This window comes from Varanus komodoensis, unplaced genomic scaffold (genome assembly GCF_004798865.1).
Source record: "Varanus komodoensis strain SLA01 unplaced genomic scaffold, ASM479886v1 scaffold6_2, whole genome shotgun sequence".
Classification (NCBI taxonomy): domain Eukaryota; kingdom Metazoa; phylum Chordata; class Lepidosauria; order Squamata; family Varanidae; genus Varanus; species Varanus komodoensis.
In genome coordinates this window covers 14,653,886-14,671,237 of record NW_025336346.1, presented here as the reverse complement: position 1 = coordinate 14,671,237, position 17,352 = coordinate 14,653,886, and the positions used below count along the sequence as shown (strand labels likewise).

General features: G+C 42.2%; 1 protein-coding gene across 1 annotated transcript in view; it reads right to left on the bottom strand.

The window, feature by feature from the left end:
- Nucleotides 1-17,352, bottom strand: part of CACNA2D3 (calcium voltage-gated channel auxiliary subunit alpha2delta 3) — a 648,113-nt gene that overhangs the window by 506,627 nt on the left and 124,134 nt on the right. Inside the window, exon 3 of the mRNA XM_044451514.1 lies at nucleotides 11,056-11,172. Coding sequence (XP_044307449.1) covers nucleotides 11,056-11,172 — 117 coding nt within the window. The remainder of the gene's footprint in view (nucleotides 1-11,055; nucleotides 11,173-17,352) is intronic.

Here is a 17,352-nt window from a genome sequence, read left to right as displayed (position 1 = left end):
ATTCTGATCTGGGCCCATTCGCACCAGCTGCCTGGATGTTCCCAAGCCCAGGTTAAGATGATGCTCTGACCCATAAAGCCTTACATGGCTTGGGAACAGCAAACCTGATGGAGAGCCTTTCACCTAATGAGGAAATTCTGAAGGATGACCACAAGGGGAGAGGCCCTTGGCCTCCACTGTGCAATGCTTTCCCCAGTGAGGTCTACCAGGAAGCAACATGGCCACCTTTTGGCCCCAGTAAGACTTTCCTCTAGTACTGGGAATGTTGAAGGCATAAGATAAAGCTTGTGAAGCTAGGGTGCAAGCTTTTGCAAGCTTTGACACAATAAAGACTCGCAACTTCCAGCAGCTGTAAACCTTATTTCTGTTTAAATGTACATAGGACTGTAGCTTTAGTTGTTCTATCAGTTCTTGACATTTTAACTTGTTTTCAGCTGTTTAAAATTATTTTAATTCCTTGTATGTTTTCAGCCCTGCTGTAAGATGCTCTGAGTCTTTTTTGACAAAAGTGAATATAATGAATATAAGCATCATCATCATTGTTCCTGTTTTAATATGTGAAACATCTTTCATGAACTTTAAAAAATGGTTAGGGATGAAAGAACCTAAATGACGATCAGTCTGTCTTTTTTCTCAAGCAGATTGCTGCTTCCCATTCTAACCCTAACCTTCTCAACAGAGTAACTTGTGGGTCCCATTTCAATTCCATCTCAGCCCATAGTTAGAGGAAACAACTGCCATCATAACGCAGTTTGTTGACCCAGAAAATAGAAATATTTTAAAGCAAAAAGGATGATACGCGCCTATGTAATCATGCGCATCATTTCAGGAATTTGGCTGGTTCACTGGTGGTGGTGATCATCATAGCATTACTTGCACGGTACCAAATTGCAATTATGTGTGACTGACTGAAATTAACATTCTGCACCTCACAAAATGTTACAGCACAGACCAGCCGCCAGCTGTACATGTTCCGAAGTAAAAATACAATATATAAAAGCTGCAATGTAAGCAAAACAAATAACTTTTTAAATGCCTTTGCCCTACAGTCCTACCCATACTTCTTCGGAAAAGTCTAGAATTATGATGAAACAACAGAGGGTACAATCCTATGCATGTTTAGGGGGGAAAAAGCCCGCTAACTCTCCAAATCCACAGACGAGTTTTCCAACCTCAACATTCCTGAACATGCAAATATACAAACAGATACACATGTGCACACATTCAATGATTAATTCTGTGATTTAAAAACCTGTTGGCTTAAGATCAGAGTTAAGACTATCCCCTGCTGCCTCAAGCTCCAAAAAGCCAGGAAATTAGAAGCTAAGGATGCCTTAACTCATGTGCCCTGAGATCGGTGATTATGTGGCACAATGTCAGAAATTGTGCTTGCTTACACCTCAGATATAAGACCAGGGCAATGTGGGGCATCTTTGCTGCTACTAGGCCCGCCATACTCCTCATCTGAATTTGAGCCTGAAAAACCAAGGAAAAGCGTGAGTGCACAGCAGGTAAGCGAGTACAGTTAGTTTCAGTGCACTACGAATTCACTCATCGCAGGAAGCATCAGTTAATTTCCAATTTGTCAGGGAACCTGTGAAACCTCCTCTGTGGTCTTCTAATATTCCCATCATAGGCAGAAGCAGCTGGAGAGCAATCAGGAGCATTGCAAGCTGATGACCCACATCACAGATAACACTGGGATACTGTGGGTTGATTAACCCATGATCTGGATGGATGCCCACTGTCTGTGCTCCCTGGGAGTTTCAATCTGTATGTGACTGACCACAATATGGGCTAAACAAAGCAACAGAGGTTATCATTTTAGTACATATTTTGTTTGCTCCAGGCCAAGCTTGAGAGCTGAGGTTCTGCCTGTGAATGCATACGTTATATGCTTGGCTGGGTTGGCTATTAATATTTTGTTTTTGTAGTTGCCATAACTTTTTAAACTTTTTAGTCTTGGAAGGGATAGCACTGTTCCTGTAAGTCTGGTTACAGACAGACAGAGGTATGGAATTGGAAGAGTAGGGACCAACTGCAAAGAATGTGAATTAAAGACTTGATGTCTATCCCCTTCTGTGGTTCTTCTCCTGGAAGTCATACCAGCTTGCTGAATGACAGATCTGCCCAAAATGAAATAATGTGCATTCGTCATCTGACTGTGGATCAGAGGGCTGATGTGCACTGTTAATGAGGAAACTGGGTGGGGTTAGTACCTCTCAGCTTACCCTTCTGAGTGCTTGGTACTGTGCCAGCGCTAAATGAGGGTTGGGAGGGAGGTGGTTGGTCTATGGGAATTCTATCTCTGTTAGGCTTCCTGACAGTCTTGAGTGTATGTAACTTGCCTTGGATACTGCTGGGTAACCAGTCCACTTAACCATCCATCTCCTTGTCTGAGCTGATGGAGGTTGTTTCAGACTTGGAATGGAGCACTCTAGAATGATATTTTGAGGGATCTCAAATTTCATTCAGAGACAGAATGCAGAGATGACCAAGACAGTTGGCATGACTGCTCTCCAGTGCCCCATCCCCCTGAGCAGAGCCTGGAAATGTCCTTGGTGTACACCTGAGCTAAGAACAATGAAGCAAGAAAGGTGATGGTAAGAAAGCAGGTGAAGAAAGACGCATGCTGAGTCCAACCTAGCACAGGTTAGAGTCCATTATCAAGCCTGCTCTGTAGTTTTGAGGATAGCAAAGAATGAGTTCTTTTCTACCAGCATTGCAACTTCTCAGTATTGTCCAGTGGAGTTTTTCTGAGTGTTTCATTGCCTTTTGCAAACTGGGCCAGGGAAAGACAAGCCACAACCCTCAGCTGCACACTGTGTCAAGTTTATGCAACACTGATGACAAAGTTGCCCATAACCATCATTACTTGGACACTGTAATTAATGCAGTTCAATTAGCAGAGTGACATTTGGTTCAGTTTTTTGGAAGGGTTTCAGATGATGAAACCCAAGGATGCAAAGAAGGCTTGTGACCAAGTCTAGCAACCACCTTTATGCTTCACCTTGCCTGCCATGGCTTACTGCATTGAAAAGGTGGCCAGGTCTAGGAGGCTGCTAACTCCACCTTGAGACGAAGTGGTAACAGTCACTTTAAAAGAGGCAGTTATTAGGCTATCCTGAAAATGCCTAACCAGGGCCAAGAATTTAACAATTATAGGCTGGTTGCATCCACATCCAATGAAACTGCCTTGATCAGCCTACAGGATGATCTTTGCTGACAGGGCGATGGGGGACTGCAATTCTGTTGATTCTCTTGGTTCTGTCAAGGACTTTCAGTACCATTGAGCATGGATGGGTTTCTGGATAAGTTATCTGGACTGGCTATTGGGAGGCACAGTGGTTCTGCTCCTGCTTGAATGCCTGTTTCTAGAAGGTGGTGCAGGAATATCATTGCTCTGTGCTATGGCAGCTATGCTATGGGGGTGCACAGGGCTCTCTTCGATTCCCCATGTTGTTCAACATCTCTTGAGACTGTGGGGCAAGGTTATCCAGAGATATGAGGATGACACCCAGCTCTGTCACCCCTTTTCATCAAAACTAGGTGTGGCAGTGGGTGTTCCGAACAAGTACCTAGATATGGTAAAGTGAAATTCAATCAAGACAAGGCCAAGGTCCTTCCTGTTGCTAAGTTATTTTCTGGAGAGTGTTGCCCTCCCCTTCAAAAATCAGTTTCATAGCTAGGGGCTTGGATCCAGCATTGTCATGAGAGGCACAGGTGGACTCAGTGGCTCAGAGGACTGCAGATCAGCTTGGGCTGATAACACCCAAACTGCATCTTTCTCTGTACAGTTATAGCCTAATTACAGTTCTCCATGTTCTGACAACCTCCTGTCTGGACTATTGCAATGTATTACATGTGCAGCACTTCTGAAATTGTTAATTTCAACAGGGCAGCAAAGCTGTGAACAGGTCCTGTTCAACATGTCACACCAGGACTTTTCCAGCTGAAGTGGTTGCCAGACCATTTGCAAGCTGAGTGAGCGTGCGGCGTTTACATACAGTGAAAACCCTCAACAACCTGGGGCCAGACTACCTGCCCAGACCCTAGGCTCACCTTGAGCGATCCTTCTCCAAGAGACTCCCTGAAAAGAAGTGAGGTGGCCGTCTGCTTAAATGAGGAGTTTCCTTCTGTGACAACCCATGTGTAGAATGAGCTTCTCGAGAGGCTTGCAGAGCACCTACACTGAGCACTGTTCAGTTCAGGGTGAAAACCTGTTTATTTCTCCAGGCATGTGGGGGTGGGGACTCTGTTTTTAATTTAGTACTGTATTTTAAACCTTTGGACTGCCACTAGGTTCTACATGGTGGTTTTTATTTTTTGATCTGGTCATTTTAAACTTTTACACTGTATTCTGTCATCCAGTTTTATGGTCTGGATTGTTGTGACTTGCCCAGAGAGCTCTGCCTATTGGGCACTATGCAGTGATATAACTGGCAGTACCCTGCTTTGCTGCTTCACTTATGCCACTGATGCAGCACAAGCATAAATGTCGTCTAGCACAATGCCATTAGCATCAGCTGCCATGAAAGGTTTCACTGAAAAACCAGCCGTATCCGCAAGTGCTAGCTTTATGTGAGGACACGAGCATTCAGTCGGATGTATCAGCACATCAGTAGCACTGGGCACTGCTCTTAAAAAGTAAAAATAACAACAGTATAAAAATAATTGCAACATGAATCATACACTGATTTAAAGGCTGACTGGAATAATAAAGAAGGCATTTTAGGATAATGTTTGTGGGAAGGAGACATATAGTGGGACTTGAACCAATAGCCGTTCAGTCAGGAGAATGAGTATTCAAAAAATATATATTTTGTATATATTAGTATGTTAAGTGAGGAATAGGAGGTAAAGGAGGAGGCACCTATAATTTCTTGTAGCAACAGCGAAAAATGGAAAATGTAAAGATTATAATACTTTTGGACAGAATTTAAATTAGGCAAGATGCACAATGAGGGTCACTGTTATTTTTAAAAATTGTCTCAATAAAAGTTTATGGCAAAACTGCTGCTATTACCCCTGGACCACTTTCTACAGTTCTGGATTATTCACCATTGTTTGTGCCCCCTTGCAGACTGTCCATGGATGAACTATCAAAACCAGAACACACTGGGATTAGGATGACAGTCTAATTCCAAAGACCTGCTTCTTCCTTGGATTTCCTTTAGATTAATATGGCATTCAATTTCATTTAAATTAATATAGCATTTCCTTTAGATTAATATGGCATTCACAGAGCTTAAATGACAGAACAACCACATACATTTCACATATATGCACTGGCATTATATTTGCCAAACCTAAACAATACCATTCTCATAATAACTCCAAGCAGTCTGGATGACTGCTGTAAAAACACCTGAGGGGAGAGAAACATTTATCTGCAATTGGCCATGTTTATGAAATGCAAATGCTGATAGTCTGCCGCCTAGAAAAATGGGTCTTTACATGTGGAATTTCATGATAAAAAGCTTTAATGTTCCTGTTTTCTCTTGATAAACCCTGCTAGTTTACTAGCGCGTGAATGTGCTGAAATTGAATTACTGTACAACAGCAATTACTTTTCACAGTGCACCTACAATGGAAATCAATTCTGCAGTGAACACCAGGTAGCCAGAAGAAGGGGCAAGAAAGGAGAAAAAGAAAACCTAATAAAGGGCTAAATTTTCTGTACATTTTCCTGAATGGCTAAGGCACTGAAGTTTAAAACAAAATGAAAATGAAAAAAATAGTTCATTCCTTAAGGCACTCTAGAAAGTGTTCTCCTTTTTTCCTTTCACTTTATCAACGATTATCAAACAGTCATCTTTGAAAGCACTCTACATTAGTGGACTGAAAAGTCATGTTGCTTAAAAACCATTTTGTGTCTCTCAAAAAGCTGAGAGAATATTCTTAACAATGAAGCTGGTGGCACTTCATTTCACTCATGCCCTTTACAGGCCCTCTTCAGATTCTTTGGTTTATTTCTTTTATGTGCCTTTTAACAAGTAAAATATTGAGGCGATGTGACTGTTTCTCCTTCTGCCAGGTGGATGACTGTAGCAGACTGTAAATTCTCCCATTTGTAAATTAGAAGTTCTTGAATGGACTAGGTAACAGATGCCCAAGCATTGCCAGATGATTGCAGACTATCCCAAAATGCTTTTGGTTATATAAACAATATTTATGATAATTGCTTGTGAAGGGAGTGGCAAAAAGGGGCATCTATGTCCAGACTGAAATATACATCAGCAAGGAGGGCTGGACTACCATGCATGAGCCTTGCGGGCCATGTGCTGCCTCCTCCATCAGCAGCGGCATCCCTGCACACACCCGTCGCTGAGGAGTTTGGGCAAACAGAGGTCTTCCATCCATCCTGCTTGAGCCATCCTGTGGGCAGTTGCTCTGCCACCATGACTGACCTTTGGTTTGATCCAACATGGCTTTTCTTATTTCCTTAGGCCCCTAATCAGACCCGTGACTAATATGGGCACTTTCACAAAACAGGTGTTATGGTGGGCATAGGCAGGCACAAAGCACCCATTTCCCAAAAGGCAAACTGGTAAGCAAATGAAAAGTAACTTACCCAAACATATTACTTCACTGACTGAACCCAGAGTTTCCTGCCCCACTTCCCATTTCACAGAAGGCAAATGATGGGGCTTTGAGACAAATATCCCCAAATGACAGATAATGTAATTTCACTCAAGAAGTACAATAAAATTCCCATTCCACAGAAGGTCAACTGATGATGTGTAGATACATACGAACCACATAGACCAAACCCAGGCAAACACACACCTCAATGCACAGGGAAAAAACAACAATATTGAGCAAAATGCATTTTTCCTTGATGGTACTGACAGTGCTGCTTTCAAATATGTCTATGACTGTTTTGGCAGTAAAAAGCCCTATAAATCCCTATATTCCCCAGACATCATATTCATCTGGACTGCCTAATCTCAAAGGTATAGATGTCGGACCTGAGAGTTTGTCACAGATTAGGGACTATGCTTCTCCACAGTTCACAATTTTAAAATATAGTAAGACGATAAACATTTTTTTACTATGTCTAAAATCAGCACAGCTATTAATTAGTATTTCTGGCAAATCTTTCAACTGTGTTTTAAAGAAAACCTGTCATAATGTGCTGCTTGCCTTTTGCAATAACTCTCACAATGAAAAAAATGCTGTGTTAACACAGTTATTGTTTTGCAGCTAATTCAGTCGCCTGTTGGGAGCTCTTTTTCAGGTGCATTTATTTAACTTATACAGAATATACAGTAAGTAAGTTATAGATAAAACAGAAAAAAGTCAAGTAATATTATTATTATTATTCTGATTTCTACACTGCCCAATAGCCAAAGTTCTCTGGACACTGTCCAACCATTTTGGACAGCTGTCATTTTGAATACATATATCATTATGTCCATTATGTGGCCCTCTTATGACATACACGAGTTTCATTTTTTAAAAAATAAAAGCCATCTCCCATATTTTTCTATGCCACTCCATAAGGCTTGACAAATCTGTTACTTTCCAGCATTGTGAGATGCATACTGAAGTTGCTATTAATACATCAAGTGAAAGTTGTAAACCTGTGGTTTCTATCTCTTCTTTTAGATAAATGTTAATGTAATTTGGGATTTGCAGGCAGCAAATATCCTACATATCCTGTTCAAAATTTCATTCCAGAATAATACTATCCTTGGGAATTTCAAAAAAGACAACAAACAAAGGGTCAGAATCAGGATCCACGGTTCCAATCCCCAGCTCCTTGAAGGTATGGTCCTCTGATATATATATATTGATATATATATATATATATCAATTAAAGCCTTTCAGACCAGGAAAAGGATTGGACTCTGAAAGCTCCAATGCTTGGCATCCTTGAGCTACTGTTGCGCAAATCTTCAATGGCTCCTCTGAATACATCAGAAAACAAGGGAGAGGTCAAGGCAAAGAGTTTGTTCTGTGTTTAAGGCATCTTGAGGGAGGTAAATTGCTCCTCTGCCCCTGTGGGCAATTCCTCTAAGGGTCAAGAAGGTTGCTTACCTGTAACTAATTGTCTGTGCATTCACACCTATGAGTCAGTACCTGAATGAAACCTCATTTAGGAAGTTTCTCTTTGTTGTTGTTGCAGACTGTCAAGTCAGCTCAGACTTACTGCGACACTATGAGTGAAAGCCCTCCAGAATGTCCTATCCAGGACAACCCTGCTCAGCTCTTGTAAATTCAAGGCTGGGGCTTCCTTTATGGAGTCAATTCATCCCATAGTTGGTCATCCTTTTCTTTTTCCGCCTTCAAATTTCCCTAGTATAATTATCATTTCCAGTGAGTTGTCTTCTCATGATGCATGTATGAAGTATGCCAGGCTCAATTTTGCCATTTTTGCTTCTAAAGAAAAAGGCTGCAGCTCCACCAGCCCTTCCTAAAACCATGAGATCAATAACTTTGATCACTGGTTGCACTGGTAGGACTAAATGACAAAGGCTGCACTGCTCTATCTGCTTACCTGGGAGTAACCCCACTGAATTCAATACACATGTTTAAGAGAGTCTAGGCTTCCTTTGCTATCCTGCCCTCAAGTAACAGAGACACACTGGACGTCTCTGTAGCAAAGTAGCAAGAGCAAGGGAAGCCAGGTTCCCTTGCTGAGTGTCTCCAGGTTGCCTGTTTGAAATCAAATGCTAAGTTGCTATGGAAGGCTATGATATCCAATTGGGATCAGGACTAAATGGAAGTAGTAAAATAGCTTTGCCATTTCAGAACTAAGCAGATGGAACCACATGAATGTGTTTTCCTTCTGCAGAAGGCTATGCATACTCCATACTAAAACAACAACAACGACAACAACAACACCCATATGCAAGAAACCAAGCACTGCACCACAGAATCCAAATTCTGTGCCAGCTAAAGCAAAATACTATGACTTGCATAAATTATACAAACTGAGAATATTCTTCTTGCTTTCCATGACTTAGGTTGCTGGACAGGGGCAGTGGGTTATGCGGGACAGTGACAATTGATGCCCATCTGCTGAGCATTCTATCTAGCCATGCTCCTCACTTTAAAGAGCAAACATTGCAGGATCCAGATGCACAAAGCTGACAGAGACTTATGCAGGAAGACTCATTGCTGTAACTGCTGCCAAAGGTGATTCTACCAAGTACTGACTCAGAAGGAGAGAGGGGGAGAATACCGACCAACAGACCAACAAATGCCCATTTGCTTTCATTAACTTAACATGGGTGCCATAATAAAAATATTTGCACCTTCACAGTGCTGAGTATCTTATGTAACATCAGGCAGCAACAATGCAAATTAAATCCAATTATTTGTCTCAATTCCAGAGTTAACACAACAGAAAGTGGGAAAGTCAAAGGCGGGTGAGTATTTCTGCGGGGCACTGCACATCTGGCAGTCTCCTGTATCCCCATGGAACTGCTAGGTGAGCACAGCCCTGCTCATAATGCTGACACATCTTTTATTTGCTTTTTACTCCCTTTTTAAAAACATGTTCCACAAATACTGTGAATTTTAAAATAGTCCTAAAACAACAGATTGCATTCAAAAGCTCAGAACAACTAATCCTCAGGGAATCCCTATTGCAAAGACATGAACAAAGGGAATACCAATAGTCAAAAACCATGTACCAATTACTGCCAACATGGCTTTCAAAATAACTCATGTGTCTCTCCAGAGCAGGCAGATTCTGACATTTAATTCCAGGTCTCCGTCTTTGAATTGCTTGTGTGTGTGTGTGTGTGTGTGTGTGTGTGTGTGAAAGAAATACTGATAGCCAGAGAATGGAGTAAAGAAAAATTACGGGTCTCACAAGCATGCACCATCTGCGGAGTACAGCACCCATGAAGATGAGGCATGAGATTTCACTTGCCCACCATGTGCTCACCATACAGAGTTTGCTTTGACACTGATAAATGTTTCCAAAGAATGAACGCTAAAAAAGGAATTTGATATAGAGAAAAGAAATCATGCAATAGGCCCAATACCAAAAGATTAACATTCCTGCCTTGCCAATCAAAACCAAGTCCATAAAGTCCTTCTGTCTGGCCATTTCCACAGCATTGCCCCGAGTGACCACGGTCCTAAATCAGACTTCCCCAACCTGGCATTGTGCAGACAGGCTAGACTACAAGTCATGTCATCTCCAGCCAACCAAGTCATAACTGGAAATTATGAGGGTCTACAGTATAGTGTATGTAGAGGGCATCAGGTTGGGAAAGGCAGCCCTAAGCAGAATGGTACAATTACAGACCATGTAAACAGGAAATGCTAGAGTTCAGCCAAGTATTACTGCCAGCATTTTTTGACCACTGACTGAATGGGGTGGGAGATAAAATGAAGACCACCTTCTGTTGTAGGAGAAGAGCTTTTCTGGACATTTCTATGAGGTCTGCAGTGTACCTTATTAATCTCACAAGGTGCCTGAGAGTCTGAACGCGTTTTTTCATCTAAGTTCCAAGTGAGCATGCCCACTGCCTGCAAGGTGCTTACCAGGGATGGAGCTCCATGCACCCCGCAACGAGCCAGCATGCAGTGTCATGCCAGCTAGCAGGGCACCTCCTTCACGTCCTACCGCCACTGGGACAGTTGCCAGTTGCACTGCCCAGGTTCACAGACTTCCTCTTGGCTCGGCTTTCTCTGCAGGACTAGGCCAAACCTCAGTGGATGTCCACAGATGCTAGAGGGCAAGTTTCTGAAAGGGCTCATCTCTAGGGCTCAACCCAAGTGTGATGACACTCTCAAAGAATTCCAGGAAAGCAGGAAGCATCAGAGAGGGTCTTGCACCACTTTGCATTTTTTAAAAAATAAGAAAAAAAAAGATCCTAAAGCCACTTAATAAAGATCATCTTTATTCCTTTCTATACTGCTTAATAGGTAAGGCTCCTCTAGATAAGCAAGTATGCCCCCCTCACAAAAAAAGGGAAATGTAACTTTCTTTCCTACACACAAACAAAAACTGGCCAAAATATCAACCCATTCCACAGGATATTTGGGAAATTAAACAAAAAAAAAATTGGTTCAGCCTCAAATGAGACTTACCCGCACAGCTTCAGCCTTCTTGTGGAACATTTCCTCCATATTCTTGGCTAGCTTCTTCACAAGCTGAAGGCCATCAATTTCTTCTATGGAAACATCCTTCTCATATTCTTTATATTTCTGCAAGAGGAAAGGAAGTTGCTAAGAGAACCAGCAGAACTATTACTGCAGTTTGACTAAGAAGAATTTCTGAAGCTTGAAAAACATTTGTTTTGGTATGTGGCCTGGAGATACAAAACACAAGGGCATTCTTATGGCAGAAGGAATAGATTTCTCTGAGAACAAAAGCTGGCTGCCTTACTTCCTGAAAACAGTAAAATGTTATTTGGGCATGGTTTCATGAAAGTGTAATATTGCATTTTCAAAGATTGAAAAAGTGAACTATTTTCTATTACTGTGATTCTCTCACTGGACTTGAGTGTGCAATGCATGAGTAGGTGTGTATCATACCATTCCATCAGAAATGGCAGTCAAGGCTAACAATAACGAAACACAGATTAAAAACAAAATCTTAACAAGAATATGACAGAAAACCAAATTCAGTAATAATCATTAAATAACATTAAAAATAAAATAAATAGGTGACTTAAATTAAAATCCTCTTCAGCACAGATTAGCTTATATGTCCAAGATATGTTTGAATAAAAACCTCTTTGCCTGCTTGCAAAAGGATAATGGAGAGGGGACCAAACTAGCCTATCTTGGCAATGAATACCAAATTCACAGTACGAGAATATAAACAATCGTCTCCTAGAAGCTGCAAGTTGGCCTACTCATGGGTCCACTGGTAATTCCTGTGCCTTGATTCAGGACTGATTCAAAATACTATGACCCTTATGAAAAACTGCCAAGATATGCTTTCATGTCCTGCAGCACCAAAGAGAACCGTAATGTACCTACCGTACAGATGAATACTATCAAATATCAGGCCTCTTCAGGTTTCGCATGAGTTCTACAACCCCACCATGCTTATACGCACATATACAAAACCATTTTTAGGTGTAGGAAGCCGAGTGACTCCTGCTGCATGGCTCCACACAACCTCTCCTACATGTCAAAAGCCTGAACATCAAGAACAGAACGGGAGCAGAATATCCCCTGTCGACAGGCAGGCAGGCAGGAACGGTATGTTATGTGATGAGTCCCTTGGCCAGTGAAGAAGACGAAGATAAAGACACCTCACTCAAGAAAGAGGAAACCCATCACCAACAAAGAGGGCAGACTAGGGAGGTACATAATTTGCTTAAAACTGGTGCTTGCTGATTTAGAGTTCCGAATCATTATTATAATTTAAATAGAAACAAGGCACTTTTCATCATGCTGTGGATAGCCATGTTAGCTGCTGTGTCCAGCCTCTTTGGTCCACTGCCATATGTCCCTGGTTCTTTTTTCTGAAACACAACTGGACTGAACAGATAGAGGTCAGCTTCACATCAAGAAACAGGCCTCTGGCAACCCTTCAGATCTTTATCTGAACTGACCTTTGCAAAAGAAGACACATAGCCACCCTAGCAGTAAGATGACAGAGATAATTATGGTAAAATTTGACTCTATGGGCAGAGGGAGTTGGGAGCTGCATGGGAGAAGGGCTATTAGGGCAGACATGGAAACAGCAGTTCACAGGAAGTAGTAGTAATGCCCACAATTTGGATGGCTTTAAATGGGGACTGGACCAATGCCTGCAAGAGGAGGCTCTCCATGGCTACTAGCCTTAATGGCCATGTGCCACAGCCATTATCAGAAGCAGCACGCCTGCACGCACCAGTTGCTGAGGAGCTCCGGCAGGCAGAAGTCTTGCACCAATCCTGCTGGAGGGATTCTGTGCACAGCTGATTTGTCCCAGTGTGAGTGGAGTACTGGATTGGATGGACCACTGGTCTGATCCAGCATGGCTTTTCTTATGTCCTTAAGTAGTTCTAGCAGGCAAAATATTTATGGGTTCTCAGCAGGCTAAATTTTTGCAGGTAACATACTGCCATCCAGGAGTTAACCACTGGCTCTTTCCCTCCAACAATTCAGGGGAAGCATACAGATATGGCCCAGGGGACCTGCTGGGTAGAGGAGTTCAGTTCTCCAACCAGTTCAATTCAGTGTCCCTGACACGTCCATGCTAGCAACAAGCATGTGTGATTTTGCCTGCAGACTGCCCACACATTTGGGCCCAGCTGCCTCATGAGCAGTTGTCTCCCGTTTCTCAGAAGCACCGAGGCTTTCGGCAACGTATCAGTTGACCCTCAGATAGCCCTGTCTGGCTTGTGCAACACCAGCCTGCTGTGGATTAAATGATCTGGGTGCCTACAGATACCAGTTCTGCATGGCACCCACAACTGCCTGGCCTGCCATGCCTTGCCAAGCTGAGTGACCCATGGCAGGGGCTGTGTGAAGGCTAGACACCCTAAACAACCCACAGTGGGCTGGGCACCTGCAGGCACCGTGCAAAACTGACACAGCCCCTATGTGCAAATGAACACTTGATGGGCTGGCACGGGGTACAAACCAGCCCAACATGCTTTTGCAGGTACGTGTAGGGTTATGAGATTTTCTGAAAGGGTTTCTGCATTTACCTGGTGCAAGAAAGAAAGAATACAGCTTCACATTCTGGTCTTTTTATTACTAGGAAATGTCCACTTTTATAGCTACAAATAGATGCTTGAAGCCATAAAAACAGACAGTTATCTGTTATTCCCATAAAAGCCCGTGCAAGTGTGGAAAAGAAGGCTTTACTTTTTGCTAAAAGGCTGTAGCTCAGTGGTGGAGCACATGCTTGCACAACAGGGGCTGGTGGTTCCCATTTCAGTGGGGCAGTGTGTGTGTGTGTGTGTGTGTGTGTTTATTTATTTTACAGACATGCCTAACCCCTATTAGTGCTCTCTGAATGGTGCACATTTTCACTAAAACCAACAATAACAAATAGCTCCATAAAATATTACACTACAACAATACAGACAAGGTATAGCAGCTTAAAATATCAATTTAAAATTCTCATATGAACACACACATATTATATAGCAATAAAAATAAATTGTTAAAATACCTGGAAACACTAGCAATGAAGGTGCCAAGTGAATGAAGGAGTCTATTCCAGAGGTGAGGTGCAACCACCAAAAAGGACCTGTTTCTATTTGCTATCCCTCTCAACTCTTTGGGGGATGGTTCTTTAAGAAGGGCCTCTAATTCAGATCATAAAAATTGGGAGGTACATATAGACTCAGGAGGTCCTTCAGGTATCCTGGTCCCAAGACATTTAGGCCTTTATATGTCAAAACAACCACTTTACATTAGGCCTGGACCTCAACTGGTAGCCAGTGCAGATGGTTTAAGATTGGCGTGATATGAGTATCTACTCCAGTTGTCAGTCTGAACCTTAAAGGACCTATCTTAAATGGTGCTGAACATAACTTGGGGGTTTGGGTTCAGAACCATGAATGGTACCTTAAAAGTTCAGACTAGGGCCTGGAGTGGATACACCACTCCACTGACATTGGAGCCAGCAGTGTAGAAGGTCTCATGCCCATGCCTGGATCAGAATCTGCATAGCAATGCAGCTCTCCTGGCAGCCTGATCCACCTCAGAGACACTGGCTGCTTATATCTCAATGTTCACACACCACCGTCTGTGTGTAGGGCTGGGAAAGACTCCCTGCCTCAAATTCTGGAAAACTGGTGCCAGTCCACATAGACAACACTGAGCTAGATGGGTCAATGCTCTGATTCAGTGTCTCTATTCTCTATCTGCAGCTCCATAATTTTTCTCTAGAGAAATGGAGAAAATGTAATGACTTTTATTGACATCGGCAAGAACAGTGATGGTACATTTTCCAAAAACACATGGATTGATGCTATTCATCCAGGGTAGCTCAGATGGAGGGCTCCTGTCACTAAGAACTGCAAGACATTCTGTGGCTATTTTGTCTTTTCTTTCTTAATAGTTTTTTTTTTTAAGAAAAAGAAAAAGAAAGATGCAAGACGTAGTGGGAAAATGTAAGAGGGCTATGGATTGAAGATCCCATAGCCTGGTCACTAGGTTTTGTGCCCAGTAAATCCTATCACTGAATAAGGGGAGAATAAAAGCCTTCTCTGAAAGGCCATCCAGGCTCTTGATTACATTTGCCACTTTTAAATGTACCAAAACAAGCAGTGAAATTCTGCTAGTGGAACTGCCACCATCAGCACATCTAGGAGGGATAGGGTTCCTCTTCTCCCCACACTTCCGCCCACATGCACATCCAAACTGTGCTCCAAAATACTTTTAGGGGGCACAGACAGGTACTGTTGGGAGGAGAGAAGGAGGCCATTCCACTAACGCAGAAAACTTACTGGGACCTATGGGCACATGAGAATCTGAGAAACTGCTGTGGGTACACAGCACAAAATGGCTCCCATGGAGGATGTGACTAACCTCATCATGGCTGCCATGGGGATCCTAGGTAGTCAAAACAAGGGTTATTCACCGAAGAAACATGGTAAAAGCAGATGAAAGATCCAAAATCCAAAGCCCACAGAAGCACAGTAAGATTTTGCTGTTTAAATATATTAACTTTATACTGAAAACTATAATCCTATCAATGTTTATACTGAACTCCATGGAATATATTCTTAGCAGGACTACAAAGAATTGCTCTGCTCATTCTGTCCACACACATAATTTTCCTCAGACCCAAATAAAAGGAAAATGCCACAAGGGCCAAAACATTTTCCCTCCTTTGACCTCAGGTTCAGCCACTCCATTTGTGCCTGACACTCATACCTCATCCTCTGGCAATGTCCTTTATCCCTGTCAGAGTGAGAAAGAGCAAGGCAAGGAACCAGGAAGAAGAAGGAAGTAGTAAGAGAATGAGAAAGGCTGGGGTAGGACTGGAGAGAAACACCAAGGTAAAGACATGGAGAAAGAGAAATACTGAGGGTAGTTAGAGAGGGAGAAATGGCATGGCAAATGGGAGCAGAGAGGCAAGAGACTAGGAAGAAAGAACATGAAGAAGGCAATGGATGAGGGAAGGACAGAAACAGCAAGAAAATGTATTAGAGGAAAGAGATCTAGAAACCAGTGGCTGGGAGTGGGGAGTGAGAGATCAAAGGGAAAAGGTCTGTGTGGGCGGAAGAAGACTGAGCAGAGTCCAGATGCAACTTCTCCCTCTCCAGTGAACAACTTATCAGTGGCTAGTGCAGTCATGGGTACGGGAAGGTGAACCTAGTGTCCTAACATTTGTCAGGTTTTTAAAAACTGCAGATCCTCACGGGTGCTGCTCTGGGGACTCATGTGCTACTGCAGTGGTAGATTTCACCCAGTAGCAAGAACACATTTAACCAGTTTCCATCCTAAAAGCTAGAGCTTGCCTACATTCCTTTGGCAGCCAAATAAATAGGATCTTTTATAAGAAAAAAATATTGAGCCACCCTAATAAGAGTATTTTTCCTTGCATTTGCTTATTTTCTTAGCAAACAAGATTAATGGCAGGGATTCGGTTTTTCTCCCTTAAGTTCTGTGTAAATTGCAATTGTCATCTCATCCGTTTGATCACATCATCTAAGATCAATAGCTGCTTCTTTTTGACTTGATTAGAGAAGATCAAAAGAAGACAATGAACAGAGGCAAGAAAATTATAGTCAATGAAATTGTAAGTCAAAACATCAATATTCAATTACTGAAATCAAAGGAAAGGAAAATATTTTACATAAATGATAAAGATCCCTCATTTGCTTCCCTTACTTTGACCTTATTTGTGGGATACAGGGAGGCAGCTAGGAGGGAATCCATTTCTCAAGCAGTGTCTGTTCCAGTATCAAACAGGCACTGCTGGATACAATGTTGTGTGCTTAATTGTGTGTCCAGATATTCTTAAGCACTGAGCCTATTAAAGGAAAATGGAACCTAAATAACTCTTAGAGTAAAGCTACAGTAGAACCATTAAGGAGAGGGGAGAATGGTAAATACGTACTTAGAAAGTAATAAAATCCAACAGCTGCCACTTTTATCAAGACCTTGTTATATTTCTAAGTGGATGTGTGCAGATGTCTAGAAGACCAAGTATCTACAGTCTTCTGTTTTGCTGCATTACAAGAAATACTCACACTATCCATTCCTTTTGTTAGCAGAATCAGCATTTGCGAAGGCACCGTGTACCATTCAAGAACATTTATCATTGCAGAAAGGAAATATACAAAACCCACATTAATTCTGCAGCATCCATTTTGCCAGATCATTTCGCACAAGCACAATGAAAAGAGAAACACTACTTCACTGTCAAAACTTTTAATGTTGTTCATGCACTGGGGTCAATATTCCACTTGCATGTTCATGAAG